Source organism: Bos grunniens, chromosome 10 (assembly GCF_055505025.1).
Source record: "Bos grunniens cultivar Pamir isolate PY7600 chromosome 10, Bosgru_T2T1.0, whole genome shotgun sequence".
Classification (NCBI taxonomy): domain Eukaryota; kingdom Metazoa; phylum Chordata; class Mammalia; order Artiodactyla; family Bovidae; genus Bos; species Bos grunniens.
Genome location: NC_141174.1, coordinates 46630055 through 46655871, shown reverse-complemented (window position 1 = coordinate 46655871; position 25817 = coordinate 46630055). Strand labels below are relative to the sequence as shown.

The following is a 25817-nucleotide window of genomic DNA, read 5'->3' as shown; positions in this document are numbered from 1 at the left end:
CTGAAATTGAGCTTGCTGATTTGACCAGTTTATTTCCTGCATTAAGAAATTACCTTTACCAAATTTTAGATAAATACAAAAATAATAATATGTAATATTTCCCTAGATTATTTCCACTCTGAATTTACTCAGTATTGACCAGGGACCAAAGCTGTAGAAATTATTTTTGATTTGATGATAAAAAAGAAAAAAGTGCTTACTCATCCACTCACCACTTTTCTCCCTGGAACACTCCTTGCCAAGGAAAAGGTACTCTAAAGGACACATAAAGAACTCCAGACAAACTTCTCATAGGTAACTCTAGGAACTGCCTTAGAGGGTGAGGAAATGCAACAGAAATAGGAGAGAAGTTTGCATTGTTCCTGGTTCTTTCCTTTTCTATTTCCCAAACTACACATTTCCTTCTTCATACTTTCCCCATCCTGCATCCAAATGTCTCTACAGTCTGTTTCAGCTGAGAGTTTAAACAATTTGATTAGAGTTGGTTTTCATGCTAGGCTTGACTAAGACAAATCACTTCATGGGCTTCAGTTTTACATAAAAAAAGAATAAAAAAAAATTGGGTTCTCTTGATTCTCCCCTTAGAGATTTGACAGGAGGAGAAGACTATTCCACAGGAGCACCACATCTCTATAACCATATGCATTCAAACAACTATTGAGAACCTCTTCATGTTTGGAGTCCTGAAGCCAAGTCTTCAGAGGAGGCTTATGCCATTTCAGCCTAACCCAGTCCAGACCTAACTTCCACACCAGGGTTTTTTCCACTGCAGTTTTGCTTCTTGCAATTATTTCATGGATCCAATTAATTTAGTTTAGGTTGATTCATCTTGTGCTGAAGTTCATATTTGCCAGATTGTTTGAGAGATATAACTTATTTTTTTAAAGTTTGGTTTTAAAGATTTGTTTTACACCATTGGCAAACATCTGATAGATGCTTCTGTGCCAAGGTGTCACTGTGTTTGTTCTCAGGAATAGCCATACTGCAGCCTCAGTTCTTGAAGAAGGAAATGGCAACCCACTTCAGTATTCTTGACCGGAGAATCCCATGGATGGACGAACCTTGCAGGGTACAGTCCATGGGGTTGCAAGAGTTGGACATGACTTAGCGACTAAACCACTACCACCATCAGGCTCAGTTCTGGCTTCGTCATCTTTCAATAGGGCCCCCTCACCCTGGCATTACAGTCATCCAAGCATCTCTCTGAAGTTGCCCTGATTTCCTCTGTCCCTCAGTCAGATGAAATCACTTATAGGAAAATAGCAATTTTAACTCAGAAAGGGCCTCAAAAGCCTTCATTATTTCTAAGATTACTCTAGTAGTCACTTATACTCTTTGTATCCTATTCAGTGATATACTCAGTGGTCAGTTGGTCTTGGATTCTTAACTGGCAAAATATTCAGGTCTCAGGACAGGAATATGTCAAGGAAGTTGTCCAGTCCAATTCTCTCACTTTATTAGTGAAAGCACCAGAGTCCAGGTAAGTGAAAGGACAAGATCAAGGTCATACTATTAGGAACAGAAGTGGAATGAAAAATATATTTTCTGGGTCCTATTAATTAAGCTTTTTGCCAGTACAACATGCCCCCCACCCCCACCCTGGGGAACTAAGAAGTTCATCTCTGTAAGGAAGTCGTTGGTATTCATCTTTGCTTCAATTAAAACATATATTTTGGTTCAGTTAAGTGGCTCAGTCACGTCCAGATCTTTGTGACCCCATGGACTGCAGTGCACCAGGCTTCCCTGTCCATCACCAATTTCTTATATTTGGGTAATAAAGAAATGAGGAATTTTATTTTACCCAATGCCTGACCTTAAGAGTTTTCCCTTCAACTACAGGTGAAATTAGTTATTGCTTTTTTAATTCTTAAAAATTCCTGTTAGCAGTTTTACTCAGTAATTTCATAAATGGTTCAAGTATCTGTCTTGTATCTTGCATTAGGCTAGATGTACTTTCTTATTTATCAGCCTTACCAAAGCAGCCTATTGCTCAAACTTCCTGGATAACAGGAAAACTTTTATATCTTAGAGGAATAAACATTATTTTAAAAGATGAAGTAACCAACTAATACTACTTTCTCATCCCCATTTATCTTCCGTCAAATTAGACACCTAGTTATACACCTCACTGTAGAGACTGGCTAGAGACAACAATTTTTTCCCTTGGATAGTAAATAATTTGATCTTCTGTGTTTATGTATTATATGTATCCCAAAATATCTCATGCTTAAAGCAATTCACACTAGAAATTATCACCAAGAAAATAATATTCTGTGTCAGATTATACTTGCAGAAAGATAATAAAACACATAAATCTAATCTTAACTCATTTTGCTGAACTTGTCCATAAAAGTTATTTCTTAGTTATAAAGCAGCACTAGATATTTTATTTATTTCTAGGCATTAGTATATGTTTGTTTGTTTTTTTCCCAGTCTCCAGTCTACACTGAACACAAAGTAAGCCTGAGGTCTGATGCAGGATGTAGCTGTTGCTATTTAAATATAATCAGGAGGTCCTATCACTTGTTTATCTCAGTAGATACTCTTTAAGTAGGGGTAATATGTACATAGCTCTTTAGCTACATATGTTTTTCTGATAAGACATCTGTCCAGAGAGAATCACTCTGTGAACTGAATCTGTGGTCTGTTCAAATGATATCTTCTTTGTTTCCAACCTTAGTGTTATCACTTACAGTCTTTTCACTGATTATCCCTCCTTCTAATTTAAAACCTATTGCAGTTTTCTTGTGATCAGTCAGGGTTGCACTAGTGAGTGTTTAATTCTACTTGAACTTATTGTAGTTTTTCTTTCTTAACCTACAGAAAGATTTTTAAAATTTATTCACAGTGATTTCTTATTATTGAGAAGACATCTAAATTATCAGCAAAGGAAGTGATCAATTCTTGGCCACCACATTGAGCTGGTAGATTGTAACTCAGGTCTTTGACTTCTTTTCCACTACTCATTCCTAATTGAGCAGAGTTTTAGTCTTTCGTGACCTCTGCAACCTGCGCATTATTTTTATGCCTTTGAATAAGATGCAAATAAGATTTTTGTCTGAGTTTTATCTGCTACTATAATGGTTTATTCTACTCCATTGACCAGCATTTCAAACTGTTATATTTTTGTTAATGATTTTCATATCACTATCTCCAGTACTTCCCCAAACTCCATACATATACCAGATGGGATTTATTTTTCAATCACTTATAAGTCATCATATTGAAAACATTATTTGCATTACAAATTTTATTCACACTGTGATTGATATGGATTTTTAACAAAGGCTCTGTATATACTACAGTCCTGGCCCAGCATGCAAGAATCAACTACTGTTTGTGGAGATGATGGAGATTCTTCCCAGTGGTCATTCTCTCACTATGAATGGGGAGGATGTTTCTTGAAGTTGTTTGTTGCCTTGACCTAGCCATCTTCAAATTTTAATGAATATTTGCATTTCTGCAAATGATGAGAAAAGGCAGGAAGGAATTTTTACACATTAACTGAAACCAAAATAGAGAACAGAGAGAGGTAAAGGAGCATACCATAGTGGCTAAGACAGTGAAGAATTTGCCTGCAATGCAAGAGAACTGGGTTCGATCTCTGGGTTCGATCCCTGGGTTGGAAAGATACCCTGGAGAAGGAAATGGCGACCCACTCCAGTGTTCTTGCCTGGAGAATCCATGGACAGTGGAGTTACAGTCTATGGAGTCAAAAAGAGTTGTATATGACTGAATGACTAATACTTTGATTTTTCAAAAGAGCATAACCACTGCTGACCCTGTCGCCATATTTGTCTTGGTAAATTCTTCTATAGAGTCCTTGTCATAAAATTTTCCGTGCTTTTCCATTATATGTTCTTAAGTGTAATTTAAAACCTACTTATTTTGTATTGTCTACAGTTGAACCATTTATTTCTTTAGGAATTTCTTTAACACTAATAATTAAGCACACCATAGTCAAAGGCATCTTTACCAAGTACATGGACTTTCTCCCCTATCTAGCTTCCAAAGGTACTACAAAGATATTTAGAACACCAGCCTTGTAGTTGTCAATATTTTGAGGTGTGTGATGAGTAAATGGAACACCTTACATCTTTCAGTGGTAGAACTGTCAAAGAGTGTTTATCTTTCTTGCCTCTCACCCCCCAAATGTAGACTATTTCAGAATGCATTACAGGGGAAATAAACAGTTGATTTTAAGTTAAGGATGAGCCTAGCAACCATTTGCACTATATTGATGTCAAAAGTACCTCTCTGCCAAGCTCTAAAATGCATCTTCAAAAACTACTGAAAATATCCAAGAACTTTAGTGATGAGCTACAAATGGACTTTGGTATTGATAAACAAAAGTCAATATGTATAGTGAAAGGACAACTTACTGTGATAAATGGGCCCACCATCGTAAAGATCAAATTATCGACTATCTACGGCAAGGAGAAACCTGTCTATAGCTAACTTCTACAGGTGAGAGGAATTCAGGGAAAGCTCAAAGCAACGTGTAAGGAGAATTCATTAAAAATACATACAAAAGTAGGCAGCAATACTCTGTTAAATATATCTGTGACACCAGGCTACTGTATTTCTTTGGCCAGGCTTGAGTTCACATCTTTTCCTTTTGCAGAGAACAGCCTCCTTTTGGGCTACTCATATTACTTCTCAATGAGATTTAATTCAAATTTCACTTCCTAACACACCCTATTGCAGGCGAATCACCTCTGCATTCCTTAAAAACCATGTTACTCTTGGAATATTCTCTCTAATGCTCCTATTAGTTAGTTTCTATTGTAACTCAACTATATCACAAGTTGTATGTGGGCACCTTAGAAATGCCTCACTTTTTCATCCCCTCACATGATCTAGCACAGAGCTCTACCCTGTGCCTGATAATCACCAGATCAACATTTTTTTTATTTCATCATTTTTGAAATTATTCACTAGAGAAGCCTAGGCCACACATCATGTCAGAGTTAAATGACGAAATATCACACATCACAAGAAACACCCAAAAGAATAATTGCAAACACTGGCCTATCAAAAAAAAAAAAAGTGGAATGGCAGTCATTAACCTCTTCAATGTCTATTGTTCCCAATTGATAGAATGTAAGAATTTCTTCCACAGTGAGTTTAACCGGATACTCTATAAGCTACCCAATAAAAACTAAAGGGCAAATCTTGTACCATCTCTCCAATTTGGAAGCAAAAATGCAATTAAGCCAAACATCTAATGAACAACCCTTTCTACTCTATTACTCTATTCTACTACTCTACTCCCCCCGCCACAAACAACACCCTCCAAAATCTTTCTGGAGACAAAAATACCTGCAAAGGTACCTTATAGTGTGAGTTAAATAAAGTTCATGCAGCTAAAACTATTGATACATCTAACTTTCCTGTTTATTGAAAGATCTGGAATGTCAGTTCATCCTGGGACTACTTTATTGCCACTAAATCTGGTGGTAGGCATGGACTTTGTTGTTCTAATACCATGCTCTCTTCAGCTGTTTGAGGCCCCTGTATCTAGAAGAGCGTTTTGGAGGAATGATTAGATAAATGAATAGATGCAAGTTTTAGATGAAAGAATAATGTGTGGGATGACAAGTATGATATGTTTACCCAAGTAAACACAGATGCTGCTTCATTTTCTGTCAGTTTTATGGTTAATTCCCCATTATAAATACCAACAGAAGTATCTCAGAAAATTAACAAGATATATAAATATAAAAAAAATCAAGAAAGTAAACCAGAAAATTTTGACCAATGTAATAGTATTCTGCAACTTTGATGCATTTAATTATTCCACTTAAACATTTCAAAAAAATCTATGGATTCAGAAGTAAACTGAAGTATGATCCAAACTGAGGAAAACTAAAAGCAGTGACAGCAAAATAACTACACGGGCCATACACGCTACTTAGCTCTCCTTCCAAGTCATGGACTAACCCAACACCACCATACACGCTACTTAGCTCTCCTTCCAAGTCATGGACTAACCCAACACCACCATACACGCTACTTAGCTCTCCTTCCAAGTCATGGACTAACCCAACACCACCATACACGCTACTTAGCTCTCCTTCCAAGTCATGGACTAGCCCAACACCACCACTTTGTACATATACATCTTTCATCTCAAGTGGGCCTAAACAAGAAGCTGAACAGGTCAAGCTGAAGATACAGCATATATACTCTTGAATCAGAAGGACATCCAGTATGGTACCTCTGCTTCATTCATTTGTTTATCTATTTACTCATCACACAAATCCTTAAGAATACTTTCCATAGCCTAGGGCATACACAGGTGAACAAAACAGACGTGGTACCTACTTCCATGTTTGTTTTCAGAGAACTCAAAATGAAAAGTTGTGCATATTTATTCAAAATCAGATATAGTTTTTCTCATATTTTATTCCCAAATAAAAAGTGAATTCTAATTCTGTGCTTGCCCTTCCATACAACAAAGCGGCATTATTGGTATTCTGAGAGGGTGGGTGAAACTGGAGAGGATATTTAGAACAGAAACATGTCACTGGTCTCCTTTAAATGTGTGTTTATGGGTTTCAGGTTATGGGCACCACTGCTATGCACAGTCCATGAAAACAAGACAGGAGTCTGGGAAGTGTGAGCTCTCCTAAGGCTACTTTGGCCCTCAGGCAGCCCTCTGCATCACTTATTGAATGTGTGAAGTAACACAAGCTCTAGCCTCTGCATTTGCTCCCTCATCTCCTAAGGGAGGCTTACAAACAGCAGCCAGCCCACTGCCCTGGGCCAACAGATTATTTCTTGTTAAATATCTATGCTAAAGATATATATAAACATATTATGACATAAATATATATTTCCTCTATTGCATTTATGGCTTATAAATAATATGTTGTGTGTGTTATCAGGACCTGAGGAGACAGTGGTAATTTTCACCAAAGAAATCTGTGACAGACAAAAGTCCTACTGCTTGGCTTTAGATGAGTATGACATAATTTATATTATTTAAGGCTTGCTTTGTTTTGTTATTCAGAGTGTCTTCATGAAGACCACATCTGCTTTTCCTGATTAAGTGATTCCTTGAAGAAATATAATAGGGAAATATGTTACTTGTAGAAAAATGTGGAAACTTAAGCCTGTGCTTCTCTAACAGAGCTAGTAGTTGTAATGTGTTTATAGGAAATTTTATATTCCTATTTTCGCTTTTGTTTCTGTGCATAATTCCTACTCAGAAAATATCTCATTGTAGTTGTGTGAAGACCTGCCATTCAAAAGACCACCTCTCCTTATTATCATTTGCAATGTATTTATCCTATCTTTTAAAATTTATTTTTATAGGGATTTTTTTATTTGTGTTTGGAACCATCATTTTTAATTTGATGAAAGAAAACCAAAATGCATGAAAAGTGTTCATCCACTGTGATTTGTGTGACAAAAAGAACCACTGCACCAGGACAGAGCTGGTCCTGTTGCTGTTAATTGACTATACTCTTTTAGATTTATGCATTAAAAATATGCTTTCTGTTTCGAAGAGATCACTTTGTTACTTTGTAGCTTTTAAGCTGATGCTACGAACTTATTTTTCTTCTAAGATAAAGTCTCATCTATAGATTTTCAACTAATTACACGTCTGCCAATACGTACTTAGAGGATACATTTTATTTCAATTTATTATTTGTGTTTATGTAGTGTGTCCCTGGAAATATCTGTGGAAATGAAAGGAAATGTTTAATGGTGTTTATTACTACTTTCTCATTGCCCTTTTTCTCTTTCTTTGCTCTCTCTCTTTTTTAATAGCTCCAGTCAGTTCGGTCAAGCATGACAGCAACTCAAACTCGGCAAACTTCCAAGACACCGAGGACATGCCTGACAGATGTGTCTTGGAAGAGTCTGAGAGTCCAGGTGAAAGCCATTTAAAAATAGTCAAGTATAAATGATAAATTTGACACAGCTTTGGGGTCCTTGGAAGGGGGTGGGGGGAGAGGACATTGTAATGCTGTTTTCTTTTAGCAGCTGCACTGTCAAATTAATGGTCACCTCCAGGGGTCACAGTGTGGAGCTGTTATCTTTTCCTCTTTCATCAAGAATTCAGTTGGAGGAAGTACAAAGGCTTTATGACTGAGAAGGGAAGCTGACACTATTAGTTCATTATCATCAATTTTAGGCTAAACTGGTTAATAGAGGCAGAGGTTGGAAACTTGAGAAATAGCAACATTTTAAAATATTTCAAATGATGGGATCAAGAGGAAGTGGAGAATTAGGGAGAAAAGAGAAAGCATTCAATAAAATTTACCCTCTGTCCAGGTTACTGATGTTTGTATTTTCTTTATAGAAAGAATAGACAGAAATGTACTGGAAGGATATGTCCAAGAAAACTTAAGCATGAGTTTTTCTTTCTGTTTTGTTTTGAAGCCTGCCTAGTCTTAACAATGAATTAATTAAAAGGGGAAACAAAAAACTTAAGAGAGTTGAAAGACAATTCCTGGCTCACTACAAAACCATTAAATGCTAGAAGATGCCTTATTACCATGAGCGATTTAACTATCTTCCCTCCCTGAACATTTTTCTTTGCTGTTTTCTCTGGCTGCTGTGTACCCTCTACCCTCTCGCATCTTTGTGTGCTGATCCATGTATCAGATTTTTGATTCATCCTCTCTGTGGTCTGTCAGCTTAGTTAAGAGATTTCCAAATCTTGTAGCCTTCGCTGACAGGGGGCAGCTGCAAACAGTCCCCTGATCCTTCCCCGAGGAGAGCTACTGAGATTTAATTTTCAGTGAAAGGTGCAGCCTGCAATCTATGTCAGGTCCCCTAAGTCATCTTGGAACCCCAGTTGGCCCAGTGGCAATGGCTTGTATTTCCGTCTCCTCCACTACACCAAGATTCCTCAAAAGACGGACTGCTGCTGTGTGTCTGTTCTCAGCCACACTTCTGCCTCAGCATCCATGGACTGAGAAATGGCGTCTTTAGCAATGACAGAAATTTTTCATCAGCACAACAGCCCCACCCACTGCCTTATAGATGTGTCCCACGTGAAAAGGGAGAGAGTAGTGGTAGCATTTTAAAATTACTTTTAGTTCTGACTACAATTGTCTGATTTTGACTAGGTTTTTAAACTGTGTTAATCAACAGTTTTCTATCAATCACCTTATCAGGCAGTTAAATCCATGAGTGAAGTTTTTACTGAAGTGTTCATTGGGTTTTTTTTGCAAGAATAGATCAGCTTTATGCTGTTTTAAAAGTAGAATAAATTTCGATTGTCCCTCAGTATGAGTGTAATTGTGGTGATATTCAAATATAGCACAGTCTATCTGATTGGCATAAACAAAAGGATATATCAAAAAAGAAAGATCAATTAGAAAACAGAAGTGTTGATAAAGAATCTTAACTTAAAAAGTGAGTACCATTCTATACATTGGACATCATTAAACTGGTAATAAAGAATGAATTACTCTGGCTTTTTCTTCTGTCCATCCTGCATTTTAAGACATCTAGCCTTATAGGCCTAGAAACCTCTGGAGAGTTCACTACTGGTCTCACTGCCTTCCACTGAGAATTTGTGGCTTGGTTGTCATGGAGACATCGTATTTCTCCAAGAATTGCTCATATTGATCCGTGGCCGGGCGTAAATGGCCAAGCGAGTGTGAGGAATAAAGGGGGCTGGGCAGTCCTATAAAATGACCAGGGCTTGTGGGGTGGAAATAAGCTCATAGCAAACACTTAGGTAAAAAGAAAGAAGCAGTTTTATTTTGTTTCAAGGTTTCTTTCTGCACTTTGGGCCATTGTCTTCCTTCTCTATGAACTGAAAGAAACTTGTTAGTCACTTGTCATGTCAGATCCTTGGTGCTTGTCCTGACACAGCTGTCAGCCTCGCAGCTCTGTGCAGTTCAGGGACACACAACAAAGAGGCAGAGGCATGAATTATTTATTGCTCCTCGTGTGGATAAAATTCTGTGATAAGAAATTAAGACACTTCTGACAGAGATGCTTGTTTAGTAAGAAAGATTTTGATGATAGAGTGCATTTCCTTGAAGTATGAGCATTTGAGAAACAAAATTCTTAAAACTGAACATGAAGGGAGATTTGTGAAATTGGTGGCATGGTGGGACTTCCCTTGAACCATGAAAATATGACTGGCCACTTCTCAACGTCCAAAAATCAACTTCAAAATATCAAGTCATTCAAATGTAGAGCTCCAAAAGTATAAACATTACTTTGGTGGTCTAGTGACCTCTATTTACCATGTACAGGTGGTGTTGCTCTGGAAAGCATGTTAAACCACCTTTGTTAGAAGAAAAAAATAAAATTTGGGATCTTTAAGTGGTAAGGTTTGAGAAGATGTCCTCGAAACAGTAGAAGTGCTTTGGTAGCTAAGCTTATAACTGCATTATTATATTCATTATTTCTTGTATGGAAAGAAGCATATTTAAATCTGAATGAGCTAATCTTACCATTTTCACCTGGAATATTTCACTTAAAATTATTTTTAGCACTTTCATATGTATGCAAATCCCCTAGTTACAAAGGTGGATGTGATCAGTCTTTTGCCTTTAATGGATATTGACCTTACATGGCTTTATTTATGCAATTCTAAATAACTAATATATTTATTACATCATTTTTAATGAATATGCCAGTTGTTCAAACAGCATCCAGAAAGTGAAAACAAAATCATTTTTATACTCAAGCACAGTTCAAGAGTATCGCATCATATATTGTTCTCTCCAAGTAAAGTCTTTTCTTGGCAAATCCTCTAAAACATTATTTTACTGAAACTTACATAGCTTTATATTGCTCCTATCAACTAGTTTGCATCTGCAAGGAATAAGAAACTTACAGTGCAGAGAAACTAATTTTTTTTTAATGAAGTTGAAATTTTTAAACTGTTGATGGAGCATTTAAAAATGCCAGTAATAAAATCAAATTTTTAGAATTTATATAAAACAGTAAGATTGACTTTGTGAATTATCTTTGAACAAAATGGATTTTAATTCAGTATGTAGATTATTTTTTCGTTGACATCACTGCTTCACCAGCTGGGATGACCCATTTATAAATGGGCTGGAGCTTGCATATAGGTCACAATTTAGATGCCTGGTGGAGTGGTCATTCACCTCCTCTAGAGGGCTCTACCTTATTCATCATGCCATTGTGATCTCTTTATTGGTTCAAGTTGAATACCCAGGTGAGTGCCTGCAGTCCATTAAGGTTGGGCAAAGCAGCTTTAGACCACAGCATTCTTGTTACTCTGACCCTGCCAGTGAACCTGGAGGTCTTGTCTGATAGGTTAAAGTCTCCCTCAGCAGTGTCTTTTCTTTGGAATAATTCATTAGCAAAGACTTTTGACTCACAGGTGAATCCCAGATTGAAGTTTCTGGCTTAGACTCTGTGAAGTCTACTGGCTTCTTCACCAGCATATATACATTCCTGGAACCTGTGGGAATAACTTTGATGTCTAGTAATAGAAGCACTGAGACAACATGTGAACTTACAGCTCCCTTTTTTGTGTTTTTAGGGCCATTAGGCTTTCTTTCTTTGGTTCTTTAAGCCCTGGTCACTTCTGAATCTGAAAGATGTTATCACAAAAATAGTTCAGTTTAGTATTTTGTTGGCTAACTTCTTATTAACTGTTTAATGCACAGTGATTGTATATAGTCCAATCCCTGATCTCCAGAATATTAAAAAAAACATGTTCTTGGCCCCTTATCTTAAAAAATATGGTGTGAGGTTCACAAATTTTATACAAGTGTTAATGAGAAACCTTGAGCTTTTATCAGCTTATTGGCTTGGAAAACTAAGCATTTTACTTACTAGTGCACCAGGGATAGTGCACTTAAATGTGGCTTCAGCTGAAAATAATAGTGACAAAGAAGGGTTTGGAAGTACAAAAAAAATGCATTTGCAGATAAGCATTTTTATGTCATTCTGAAGTAGTTTATAATCAGTATGCATTCTGCTATTAACAGAACATTTTAGTGGTTTTTATATAGCACGTTATGTGTGTATATCTACATACATCATTGTTAATCAATATTATATTTGCATGAATCTGATGAATAAAACTAGGTTTCTTACTGTTTCGTAGAGGATACTACATTGTGAAAAGCGAAGCTTTTTTTTTTTTTATACTATTCTGGCTCATGAATCACCAGCAAAAATCAGGTAACAGAAAGTAGGACAGATTCAGGAGTGGAGTGTTGGAGATGGCTGATGATGATGCATGAAGCAGAAAAAATGTAGAATGTGTGAGCAGCCCATCAGTCATAGCCTTCAAGAACACACTTCTCATGACTAGTGCTAAAAAAAATGTTCTAGAAGAAGTAAGAACAATTTCAGTGGTAAAAACATGTAAGCTCTATCTTCCAGTTGTGTGTAACAACATCAATATTTTAAATAATTTACCAAAAGGGAAAAAGCATTAATCTAATAATTTTTAAAGGATATAAAATTCTGGGCATATATATGTAATACATATATAATACAATATTGAATATTGGTTTACCTAAAGTAAATAATCAGCTTTTTGAGTTTTTGCCAATAGGAATGGGAGTTACTATGATTGGTCACATTATTAATATAAATGTGTTTAGAAGTAGTTAACTGAGGCACAATGCTCTAGTCAAATTAATTTAATCAAGTGATTTTTTTTTTTTTAGCCTGCACTCTGAGAAATACATTCTCTTTAAGAATGCTATAGCTCAAACCATATTTCAACTGATATTTATACCATTTTGTCCTAAAACTGCCATGGTGAGCTTCTCCAAGAACAATTCAACTGCTTGAAATTTATGGAAATGTATTAATTTCAAACTCACTTTATCTTGTTGACAACTGCTGATCTTCCTCAGTGATTAAAAAAATATTAATAAGATGTGCAATTAAAATAGTTACCTGAGGCTTGGCTTATAAGAATTTCTTTATTATATTAATATTTTATTTATATAGAGAAATAAATGTAGAAATTACGAGTAATTGCTTTCTTCTTTCCTTCTTCCCTTTCTTGCTTTATATTTTTCTTCATATTCTCCCTCCTTTCATCCTCCTTTCTCTTCCACCCTTCCTCTTACCCTTCTTTTCTCCTTCCCTTTCTGCATTTCACCATATAACCCAAGATAATCTGTTTTCTTTCCAGGTAAACGAAAGCATCATTTATGGATAGAAAAGGTGTGCTCCTGCAAGCTGTGCTAATTGTAACCTCATCGATAGGAACTGGATTTGGACAAATTAAGAAAACCCAAACATGCCATTTGTTTATCATTGTATATATAAGCTATGTTATTATTAGTCTAGTTATTAATTTGTGGTAGATTTGCCAGTACTTTGTTCAGAGTCATTACTGATCAAAAATATTCAAATTCCTCTAGTTTTAAGAAATCATTGTCATTTTGTGATTCCAACAAGTAGAGCAGCCCACAGACACAAATTTAATACCACTTTAGATTTTTCTTCCAGTTTACAGTTCCTGAATTATATAATCCCATTTGCTTTTAAACAATATAACAAACAATGCTTTTAAATTTAATGTTGCTTAAATGTACTTACTCTAAAACTTTACCAAATTTGTTTGATTTGTTAGGTGAGGGCATTTATGTTTTAGTAGATGCTTTAATTTGAATCAATCATCCTATAGTAAATCTCATCTTTAAGCATGAAATGTTGTCAACAAAGTAGCCAATTCCATTTAGTCATCAATTAGCCCAAATAAGTGATACACAGTATAACAGAGACCAATCTTGTGCAGTCAAGTTAATTTAGACTTCTAATGACATAGAGGCTAATGTCTTTAGCTAAAGGTTGATTTTGTTGGCCATATAGATGTGAGCTAGGGAAGGGGAAACTACTGATAACACATCACGATTGATCCTTATTAAGTATAAACTCTGGTAGTTCTATTCCCAGAAAGAAGCTTGACTTTCTATTCCCAGAAAGAAGCAGGAATTCTCAAACTAAAATATGTGAAGCAATATAAACAGGAACAGACATAGAGTGCTGATCTATTAAGGCCTTCAGTGATCTGATTTATTTGCTGTGATTTATATTGTATAATTCCTGAATTTATAGAAAATCACAAAGAAGATTATTAGTGTGCACACGAGTACAAATATTGACTAATCCATAGAAAAATGGAATTAATATGTTAAATATATGATACATATCTTTATATATCTATCTAATAGGGAAATTCTAGTCACTTCAACAAACATTTTTTGGGGCACCAGCATCAGATTCTGTGCAAGGGAGGATGCAAAGAGCAAGGTATAGGGGGAGATTAAAGAACAGAACTATAAAATTGAAATAGTGTGGTCTCTGCCCTTAAGGACGTTACAATTAATTACTGACCTAAGTGAATATACCAGAACTAGACATCAGGTGACTGTGACTTTTTAAAAATAGATAAAAATATGTGTTGTTGTTGTTGTTGTTGTTGTTTTTTGCCCTAAAAGATGATATTACTTGGAATTACTTTTGAGTTTTATTTCAGTAACATATTGTTAAATGAATAATGATGGAAAACTATCATCCTTTGAAAAAATTATATATATGTATGTACTTTCCTCAACCTCTGAGAATTGTCAAAAGCCACTTAGAACAAATTTCAAAATAAAAGGAAGGTAGTAAGCTAAGCAATAGAACAGTTTCTTGCATGCTGTGTACTGGTTCTGAAAGCCATTACAAGGAGTACTCCCTAAAATATTTTTAATGATAGTAATATCAAATAAAGATATATCTTCTCAAAAGGGCAATTTTAGTAGTTGTAACCATTAAATATGCTTATTAAAAATAAACTTCTTTGTTTTTATAGCAATGTTCTATTATTCTTTTTTCAAAGAAGAATAAAAATAAGTTTAAATAGTTGCCATATTAAGCATTTTTTCAGGTCCAAGGAAATCAATATTGAACCCTTGATAAATGTTTTATTATGTCACTAGCTATAGGAAATTAGAAGTAGCATAACTCTGGCATCACTAAAAGAGATTTTAAAGATTTTGTTGGTATCACATTTTATAGTTGCTAAAATTTAAAAATTCCTATCAAATGACTCCTTAAAATTTCCTTCTATTAATATGAATTCTGGAAACAACACCATTAAATATAAAAACTTTTAATTCCTAAAAATGAGAATTTTAGAGATAGACACTTAAATAACATTCCCTAATATCCATGTGCAAGTGTATCTATGATACAGATCCATTAGTCTGTTTAAAAATAATGATATTGACTTATGTTCAATATATTTCAGGAATTTCTGTTGCAAAGAGAATTTGAAATAGTAAATTGCCACACAATTAAATAGAACACTCATAGGGTACCACAGCTAGAAACTCAAAACTGATTACCTCTTATCTAAGTGTTTATCCTTTTGTACATCCAGTCTTAGGTAACAATGCAGTAATTATATTAGCAAAAGAAACTGTTTGTATTTAGAGTCTTCCTTGTTACTGTAATTAATAAATCATTTGAAAATTACACTGAGTTTCTTTTCTGGTAATAATCTTGATGACGCTTATAATTATATATTTTCTTCCATGGAATTCATATTTTCAAATTTGCAAGCCGGGATCTGTTACGCATTGTGGAGTCACACACTGGCTATACTGCATAAGGGAAGAATCTAGGTTTACATGTCAAGATTTCACTGCCATGTGTCCAGGCAGTGTGTCCCTGCTCTGCTTCTCAGAGCCTCGCTTCCCCATTCATGTGGAGAACTCCCTCACAGGGCTCGTCCAGAGGCCCTCCATGAGGTGGTTTATGGAAAGCAATCTGAACACTGTAAAACAGCTCAAATATATGGTAAAATTTACAGCATTATAAACATAGAATGGTGGCCTCAGGCCTGAAATATTCTGTTGCTATTTTAGAAACTAAGTCAAGACTACGTCGAACATCTCACTATTAGAAAAATGCTGCTGCTGCTCCTGCTAAGTCGCTTCAGTCGTGTCCGACTCTGTGCGACCCCATAGACGGCAGCCCACCAGGCTTCCCCATCCCTGGGGTTCTCCAGGCAAGAACACTGGAGTGGGCTGCCATTTCCTTCTCCAATGCATGAAAGTGAAAAATGCTAGGGAATATTTTACTAAGTATTAACATTCTATCTCAAGGTAGTATTTGAGTTATTTTTTACTTCCTTCCTTGTACATTTTCTTCTAGTGAGATGTATTTAAAAGCCTTTTATAATTATTCATATGAACTTTTTAGAAAAGATATACTTTCTCTTCAATCTTTGGAGGGCACATTATAATAATTGAACTTTTAAAATTTAAGTTTTATACCAGATGTTTTAAATGAAGGCTCAGAATGTATTAATTCCAATTGACTTTAAAGTCTTATTTTCATAGACTGGACTCATTCATGTAGTTTTAAAATTTCTATATTGCATACATTTTTATTACACAGTTATTTAAATGTAGTACTATATATCCTTTGGTTCTCCACAAAATGCCCTTTTACATGTAAAATGCTCAGTTGCGTCTAATCTCATATGGAAGTCATTGCTTTGTAAACATGTACTTAGTTAGCAATGTAAAATACTTTCAAAATTGTGAAAATTAATTCAAAATTAATTTGAATTAATTTTAAAAAGTTGCCAAGTTAAAACTTTGTTAAGTAGATATCTTTCTGATGAAATTACATGGCTTCATGTTCAGTGGTCCCCAGACCACTTCACACTGATTTCATCAACAAAGACCCTACAGATAGCATGTATGGTAAAACTGTAAACTGGAAATTAACAGATATTCCAGTAAGAGCATGCCACGGGAAACTCTTATTCAACTGTGACCCTTGAAGACAGCATGTGTCATTTCATGTCACTGGCAGGGCAGGGACTATAGTGAGCTCTGTCCTGGCACCCCTCTTTCACTTCTCTCACCCTCATCAGACCTTTGCAGATCCCAACTTTATTGAAGATTTCAGTGTCAAGCTTTTTGCATTATTTTGATTTTTATAAATATTCCATTGAAATACATTTATCTTGATTACTGGGATTTCTTTGGAAGGAATGATGCTGAAGCTGAAACTCCAGTACTTTGGCCACCTCATGTGAAGAGTTGACTCATTGGAAAAGACTCTGATGCTGGGAGGGATTGGGGGCAGGAGGAGAAGGAGACGACAGAGGGTGAGATGGCTGGATGGCATCACTGACTCGATGGATGTGAGTCTGAGTGAACTCCGGGAGTTGGTGATGGACACGGAGGCCTGGCGTGCTGCGATTCATGCGGTTGCAAAGAGTCGGACACGACTGAGTGATTGAACTGAACTGAACTGAATTTTTTGTTGTTTTCTAGTCTTAGACTCTATTCATTAAGTCTAGGATAAATAACTTTTATCCCAGAAAGTATATTGCAGGTAAATAGATTGTGACAACTCCATCATCATGCACATGACTATAAGCATGCAAATAGTAAGATATACTTTTTTAATACTATATGAAAACCAAAGTCACAGACCATTGAAAATGCTTTAAATGGCTTATTTCTATCAGTATACAGGGGGAAATGTTGAGCACAAATGGTGCTTCCTTTTGACATTGCTTCCCCAAACGCCTTCTTCAATTCCACAAACCATGTTTTCTCATTATCTTTTTAGGGAACCTTTCTGTCTTCAACATGTTACTAACTGTAAATGTAGCAGTGATCTTTTAATTCAAGGATACAATGTTTTTAACACTGAAGATAATTAGTACGTGTTTAGTAAACACTATGCCTAAATCTGGAAAGTGCCAAGTGCCAGCAAAACGCCAATATTTATAACATGATGTAATAGCAATAATTGCTTGGTACTTGGTTACAAAACCTATCATTTATTCACTTAGCAATTATTTTAATTGCAATTATCTGTAAAGTCATCAATCGGCTTTTCAATCTTACATGTGTATTTTCCAGGGAGAAGGTGTTTTCACATAGCCTCAGTCACTGAGCATCATAGTCTCAGATGATGCCATCCAAGATAAAAAGAAGATCTATGACATGTTCTTCATATCACAAATTTCCTTTAGACTTTTAAAGAGATAGTTCTGCAGTGACAACTGCATTTCCTATCAGAAATAACCTTTCCTATCTATATTTAAAGATTTCTTACATTTATGTTATCTCCATTTGCATCAATTTATAGTTATAGTGGGCTTCTCTGGTGGCTTAGATGGTAAATAAACTGCCTGCAATGCAGGAGACCCAGGTTCAGTCCCTGGGTTGGGAAGTTCCCTGGAAAAGGAAATTGCAGCCTACTCCGGTATTCTCCCTTGGAAAATCCCATGGACAGAGGAGCCTGGTAGTCTACAGTCCATGGGGTTGCAAATAGTTGGACACAACAGAGCAACTAACACTTTCACTTCCATAGTTATAATGGGTCTTCTGAGGTGGCTCAGTGGTAAAGAATCTCCTTGTCAATGCAGGAGACCCAGGTTAGGTCCCTGGGTTAGGAAGATCCCTTGGAGAAGGAAATGGCAACCTACTCCAGTCTTCTTGCCTGGAAAATCCCATGGACAGAGGAGCCTGGCAGTATATAGTCCATAGGATTGCAGAGTCAGACACAACTGAGCATGCACCATGAACATGGTAGCTACAATCAACTCAGGAGACATTTTACTTATTTCTTCCTTTTGTATTTTAGAGCTTGTGTGATTAGGGAGAGAAAACTATCAGACAGTAAGATTGGGAGCCTTCATCCTCTACCTAAGACAGTCATAGTCACAGGGCTCAAGTTGCGCTTTGGATTGTTTTGATATTAAGGAAGATTTCATTGGATCAGCCTTTATTCCATACAACTGGTGTATTCCCACCAATCTAAACCAAGCGATTTGCTCCAATTTCTGCAAGAATTTGAGATACAAAGTGAGATCAAAATAGTATATACTATCACTTCAGTTGTGATTGGGATAGTCAAATAAAGAAACAAATTTGGGGATTTCTAAAGTATGTTTTCATAGCAAGTATACTACGGCTGATGCATGTCTGGAAATGGGTTAGGTTTTGTTTGTAGTCTTCCTGCCATGTAGGTGGCAGCAACACTCAAGGCTAGAAATTTTCTTTCACATTCTCTGAGCTCTAGACCAAAGCATATATTTACTAAAAATCTTTGTGGAAGAGAAAAGGTTTAAGGTGTACAGGCAAATTTCTCTATGTCTTCACATATCTCTAACATACTATTTTAAGGTTGTGCTAAAGCTGTTCACATCGTGTGAAAACATTCATCATTTCCCTTAATACAGAAGTCATAGTCTACTCTCGTACATGCTGGTAGTATTAGGTTTCTGTTTCTTTATTTACTAGGATCTTCCTTCTTTACCTTCTCTCAGGCTAAAGCCTTTCTTTGAAGAAAAAGGAAGAAAACACTGCTTTATTCCACTACTACCTAAGCTTTATTGGGAAATGGTGAAAGTCTGTCCCTTTATTCTTTGCAATATCTAAGGAGTCAAAGTATTTAGTAAATGTGGAGAGATTTTCCTTCCATTATCCAAATGAAGCCATTTTCTCTGACTGTCCTAACTAGAGGTGACTGCATTCCAGTTAGTTCTATGTGCAAATCAAATGAAGGCTCTGAGCAGAGAGGCCCAGAGCACCTAGATTGAGGCCAGAAGACAAAAAGAAAGTGTTGAGCCATTGCATAGATGGGGGGCAGGGTCACTCCCTTGCAAAAGCAGGTGGCTCCTGCACCCAGGCATAAGTGAAACCAGGAGGACCACCTTTATGTAAATAAGTGGGCCCTCCTTTAGTATCAGAAACTGAAGAGAAGTGAGCTTTTCTTTAATTCCTGGCATTTTGCTAGAACTAGGACATGTGATAGTAAGCACAGGTAGCTTTTGTGAGGGATTCTTCAGAGTGTTCTTTTTGTACGTGGTTGGTCAACGTGCCCAATAGCAAGCAAATATACACCATTCCAGGCACAGGTGAAGCAAAAGGTGAGGAGTGGTTTCTACATTTGGTATCTTTTAACCTGGTTTTCACTATTCCTTGTTTCTTTTGTTCTTCATGTTCTTGATCACTTTCCTCAAATATCTATGTAGTTAATACAGGTATTTTGCATTGCAGCAGGCATTGCACATAGATGCTTTAGTACTAGCATTGCATCTCACTCCATCACTTTCTTACTATCTGGCATGACAAAAGTAGTTTCATATACCTTGAACCTCAATTTTCTCATCTATATATTGGGAGTAATAATTCTAGTCTCTCAGCTACCATATGTATATACAGTATTACTTAATATAATAGTATAAATAATTGAAATTACTACACATACCAAAAAATGCCTGCTTTTAAATCTCAACTACAGCCAAGCATCATGGCACTCCAGTGCTTGAGTAAGTGCTTTAACTCAGATTGGGGAGAACATTTTGGCATAAACAAGCTAAATAGTTTGTTTTCATAAAAGTCTTTTCTTTTAAAATGTTTCATGTTAACTGAGTACGCCCAGGATAAAGAACTAGTTTCAAAGTTTTCAACAGTTTTTTTAAAGGTCAAGACTGTCCCCAGGTTCATGGGTGATACTTGTTGTTCAGTCACTCAGTTGTGTCCTACTCTTTGAGTCCCCATGGACTACAGCATACTAGGCCTCCCTGTCCTTCACCATTTCCTGGAGTCTGCTCAAATTCAAGTCCATTGAGTCAGTGATGCCATCCAATCATCTCATCCTTTTTAAAATATTCCCCCAAAGTAAAAGATAAAAGCTCTCAAACACATTCATTATGAGCCCAGCATTACTCTGGTAGCCAGGACCTGAAAACAATAATGTTCAATTTGTTGGGTAATAATAGTAAATAGTTTTTCTTCTGGCTTCTGAAAGACAATCCTCTGGGAATGTTTTATGTCAGAATAGGACAGGCCATGGTCCATCTAAGCCTATACAAAATGATAGCTAGCTTCCCTCCTGACTTCTATCAGTCTTCATATTATCAGATGACTCTAACAGCCATGATTCTATAGCTTTATATGAGTGTGATGAATGAGACCAAACCAAAACACATATGTACTTTTAAAGCAGTATCCTAAAACTTAAAAAGCAGATAAATTTCCGAAAGATTTTGTAAAACAAAACCGTGTATATTGAATTTTGCCTTCCCATTGAGGATGGTATATAATAGAAAAGTTTTCCTTTTAGGAACAATATGCAAATAGATGAGCTGAGCAGTAAATCTGAGTCAACGAAGGGCTAAAGTGGGAAGTTGACCATGACATCAGGAATATTAAACAACAACATAATTGGGAAGACATGCTCATCCTTGTTTTTCCTTTGAGAAAGCTTGGTGGAATTTCTCATGAGAGTTCTTGCTTCTGTCCCTTTCTTTCCCTTAAATGGAAAAAAAGGGTATGGATTACTAACAGTAATGATTGGCAATAAAAATAACAACTATAATAAGATGATTATATCTACTACTGCAGGCAGGAATCCCTCAGAAGAAATGGCGTGACCATCATGGTCAACAAAAGAGTCCAAAATGCAGTACTTGGATGCAATCTCAAAAACGACAGAATGATCTCTGTTCGTTTCCAAGGCAAACCATTCAATATCACAGTAATCCAAGTCTATGCCCCAACCAGTAACGCTGAAGAAGCTGAAGTTGAACGGTTCTATGAAGACCTACAAGACCTCATAGAACTAACACCCAAAAAAGATGTCTTTTTCATTATAGGGGACTGGAATGCAAAAGTAGGAAGTCAAGAAACACCTGGAGTAACAGGCAAATTTGGCCTTGGAATACAGAATGAAGCAGGGCAAAGACTAATAGAGTTTTGCCAAGAAAATGCACTGGTCATAACAAACACCTTCTTCCAACAACACAAGAGAAGACTCTATACATAGACATCACCAGATGGTCAACACCGAAATCAGATTGATTATATTCTTTGCAGCCAAAGATGGAGAAGCTCTATACAGTCAGCAAAAACAAGACCAGGAGCTGACTGTGGCTCAGACCATGAACTCCTTATTGCCAAATTCAGACTTAAGTTGAAGAAAGTAGGGAAAACCACTAGACCATTCAGGTATGACCTAAATCAAACCCCTATGATTATACAGTAGAAGTGAGAAATAGATTTAAGGGCCTAAATTTGACAGATAGAGTGCCTGATGAACTATGGAATGAGGTTCATGACACTGTACAGGAGACAGGGATCAAGACCATCCCCATGGAAAAGAAATGCAAAAAAGCAAAATGGCTGTCTGGGGAGGCCTTACAAATAGCTGTGAAAAGAAGAGAAGAGAAAAGCGAAGGAGAAAAGGAAAGATATAAACATCTGAATGCAGAGTTCCAAAGAATAGCAAGAAGAGATAAGAAAGCCTTCTTCAGCGATCAATGCAAAGAAATAGAGGAAAACAACAGAATGGGAAAGACTAGGGATCTCTTCAAGGAAATCAGAGATACCAAAGGAACATTTCATGCAAAGATGAGCTCGATAAAGGACAGAAATGGTATGGACCTAACAGAAGCAGAAGATATTAAGAAGAGATGGCAAGAATACACAGAAGAACTGTACAAAAAAGATCTTCATGACCCAGATAATCATGATGGTGTGATCACTGACCTCGAGCCAGACATCCTGGAATGTGAAGTCAAGTGGGCCTTAGAAAGCATCACTACGAACAAAGCTAGTGGAGGTGATGAAATTCCAGTTGAGCTATTCCAAATCCTGAAAGACAATGCTGTGAAAGTGCTGCACTCAATATGCCAGCAAATTTGGAAAACTCAGCAGTGGCCACAGGACTGGAAAAGGTCAGTTTTCATTCCAATCCCAAAGAAAGGCAATGCCAAAGAATTCTCAAACTACCACACAATTGCACTCATCTCACACGCTAGTAAAGTAATGCTCAAAATTCTCCAAGCCAGGCTTCAGCAATATGTGAACCGTGAACTTCCTGATGTTCAAGCTGGTTTTAGAAAAGGCAGAGGAACCAGAGATCAAATTGCCAACATCCACTGGATCATGGAAAAAGCAAGAGAGTTCCAGAAAAACATCTACTTCTGCTTTATTGACTATGCCAAAGCCTTTGACTGTGTGGATCACAAGAAACTGTGGAAAATTCTGAAAGAGATGGGAATACCAGACCACCTGATCTGCCTCTTGAGAAATTTGTATGCAGGTCAGGAAGCAACAGTTAGAACTGGACATGGAACAACAGACTGGTTCCAAAGAGGAAAAGGAGTTCATCAAGGCTGTATATTGTCACCCTGTTTATTTAACTTATAGGCAGAGTACATCATGAGAAATGCTGGACTGGAAGAAACACAAGCTGGAATCAAGATTGCCGGGAGAAATATCAATAACCTCAGATATGCAGATGACACCACCCTTATGGCAGAAAGTGAAGAGGAATTCAAAAGCCTCTTGATGAAAGTGAAAGTGGAGAGTGAAAAAGTTGGCTTAAAGCTCAACATTCAGAAAACGAATATCATGACATCCGGTCCCACCACTTCATGGGAAATAGAGGGGAAACAGTGGAAACAGTGTCAGACTTTATTTTCTAGGCTCCAAAATCACTGCAGATGGTGACTGCAGCCATGAAATTAAAAGACACTTACTCCTTGGAAGGAACGTTATGACCAACCTAGATAGCATATTCAAAAGCAGAGACATTACTTTGCCAACAAAGGTCGGTCTAGTCAAGGTGGACTGTGGTCATGTATGGATGTGAGAGTTGGACCATGAAGAAGGCTGAGCACCGAAGAATTGATGCTTTTGAACTGTGGTGTTGGAGAAGACTCTTGAGAATCCCTTGGACTGCAAGGAGATTCAACCAGTCCATTCTGAAGGAGATCAGCCCTGGGATTCCTTTGGAAGGAATGATGCTAAAGCTGAAACTCCAGTACTTTGGCCACCTCATGCGAAGAGTTGACTCATTGGAAAAGACTCTGATGCTGGGAGGGATTGGGGATAGGAGGAGAAGGGGACGACAGAGGATGAGATGGCTGGATGGCATCACTGACTCGATGGACATGAGTCTGAGTGAACTCCGGGAGTTGGTGATGGACACGGAGGCCAGGCGTGCTGCGATTCATGGGGTCGCAAAGAGTCGGACAGGACTGAGCGACTGATCTGATCTGATCTGAGAGGGAGTTTTGATTAAAGTGGCAAACTTAAGACACACGTTTACCTCCACCCTCTCCTGAAGCCCCACTGAAATAATGTGATAAAAGACATAATTTCAGAGGAAAATGAGAGACTGTGAAAAGGAGTAACCAAAATAAAGTAAAAATTTTTTAATTGAAAAGTAAAAAATGCTACAGGGGATGATGACAAAAAGTGCGTTGACTGGTGTTGCAGAGTTCCTTAAAGTCTCAGAAATTAGAGTCAACTGTTACCTCTAAAAGTGAAAGTACAGGCATGGCTGAAAGCGGAAAACCAAAGAAATAGTTAATATCTTTAATTCCCATCCTGCTTCTCTCCCTGCCCGTGCTTGGAGGTTCCCTCCCTGAACAGGGTGATCAAGAGGGATTCTAGACTCAGAACACTAAACCTAACTGATAGCAGGAACAACATCTTGGAAAGGAGGGATGGATAAAACTCTGCACACTTATGGCCCCATCCCAACTGCAACTCCTTTCTTCTCTGTTCCCAAAAGGTGGATAACCATTTTTATTAACCCTGGAAAAGAGACCGATGAATTTGTTTCTGATAAAGTAACAAGCCTAAGGCCAATAAGCATATAAAAAGATACTCAACATCAATAATCATTAGGGAAAATGAGATACCACTGGACACACATTATGGATGGCTACTATATAAAAAAAAAAAAAAGCCAGGTAGTGACAAGTGCTGGTGAGCACGTCCAGAAACTGCAACTTTTATGCACTGTTGGTGGGAATGTAACATGGTGCAACTGCTGTAGAAAGCAATACAGTGGTGCTGCCCAAAATGCAGAATAGAGTCATCATATAATCCAACAATTCCACTTCTGGGTTTATAGCCAAAAGAATATCTGAAAGCAGGATCACAAAGAGATGTTTGTACAATTGTGTTCATAGCAGTATTATTCACAACAGAAAAGGGTGGAAGGAATCCAAGTTATTTTATCCATTGATAGATGAATGAAAGAATGAAATGTGAGTTATATATAAATCAACCTTAAAAATTCTGACACATGCTACAGCCTTAAAAATTCTGCTACAGTAAAACCTTGAAGACATTAAGTAAAATAAGCCAGATACAAAATGACAAATACTATATGATTTCACTTATGTGAGGAACCCAAAGTAGTCAAATTCATAGAGACAGAAATGATGGTTACCTGGAGGAGGAAGGAAAGTATAAAGGGAAAAATGAATTATTGTTTAACAGGTATAAAGTTTCAGTTTTGCAAGATGAAAGAGTTCTGGAAACTGGTTGCACAGCAATGTATATGTATCTAACACTACTGATCTTTACTGTACTGTACAATTAAAAACAGTTAAAACGGTAAATTTTATGTTATATATGCTTTACCACAATTAAAAATTTGAAAAACAACCTGAGAAAAAAAAGATTTACAGATATGGCCCATTCAGGCTGCTCCAGTGAAACATCAAGAGCCAGATAACGCAGGGTGAAGCTGGGCACTCTAGCCTGCCCAGGAACACAAAATACTTTTGTAACTCACTAGTTGGAAAGCTAAACATCACCAGCCATATGAAGAAAGCTTTCAATATGAAAGACAGAGACCAAAACAAACAAATATAAAAAAGACAGCAAAAGCAGGCTATATAGGGTATTACAGGAGAATCCTCAAACATCTATAATTAATATAATCAAAAAGATAAGTATCTTTAAGAAACAAAAGTAGGAGGCTAGGAAAAGGAACATTCAGGAAGTTAACAATATGTGATGACATTCATATATTCATTTCAACATTTAAAAAAAAATTACTAT

The 25817-nt window shown here is 36.8% G+C and overlaps 1 protein-coding gene across 1 annotated transcript in view; it reads left to right on the top strand.

Moving 5' to 3' along the window:
- The window catches only part of WDR72 (WD repeat domain 72), a 225558-nt gene extending 210111 nt beyond the window's left edge, over positions 1–15447 (top strand). The window contains exons 19-20 of the mRNA XM_086321014.1: positions 7780–7884; positions 13112–15447. Coding sequence (XP_086177140.1) covers positions 7780–7884; positions 13112–13167 — 161 coding nt within the window. The 3' untranslated portion in view covers positions 13168–15447. The remainder of the gene's footprint in view (positions 1–7779; positions 7885–13111) is intronic.
- Positions 15448–25817: the final 10370 nt, after the last annotated feature.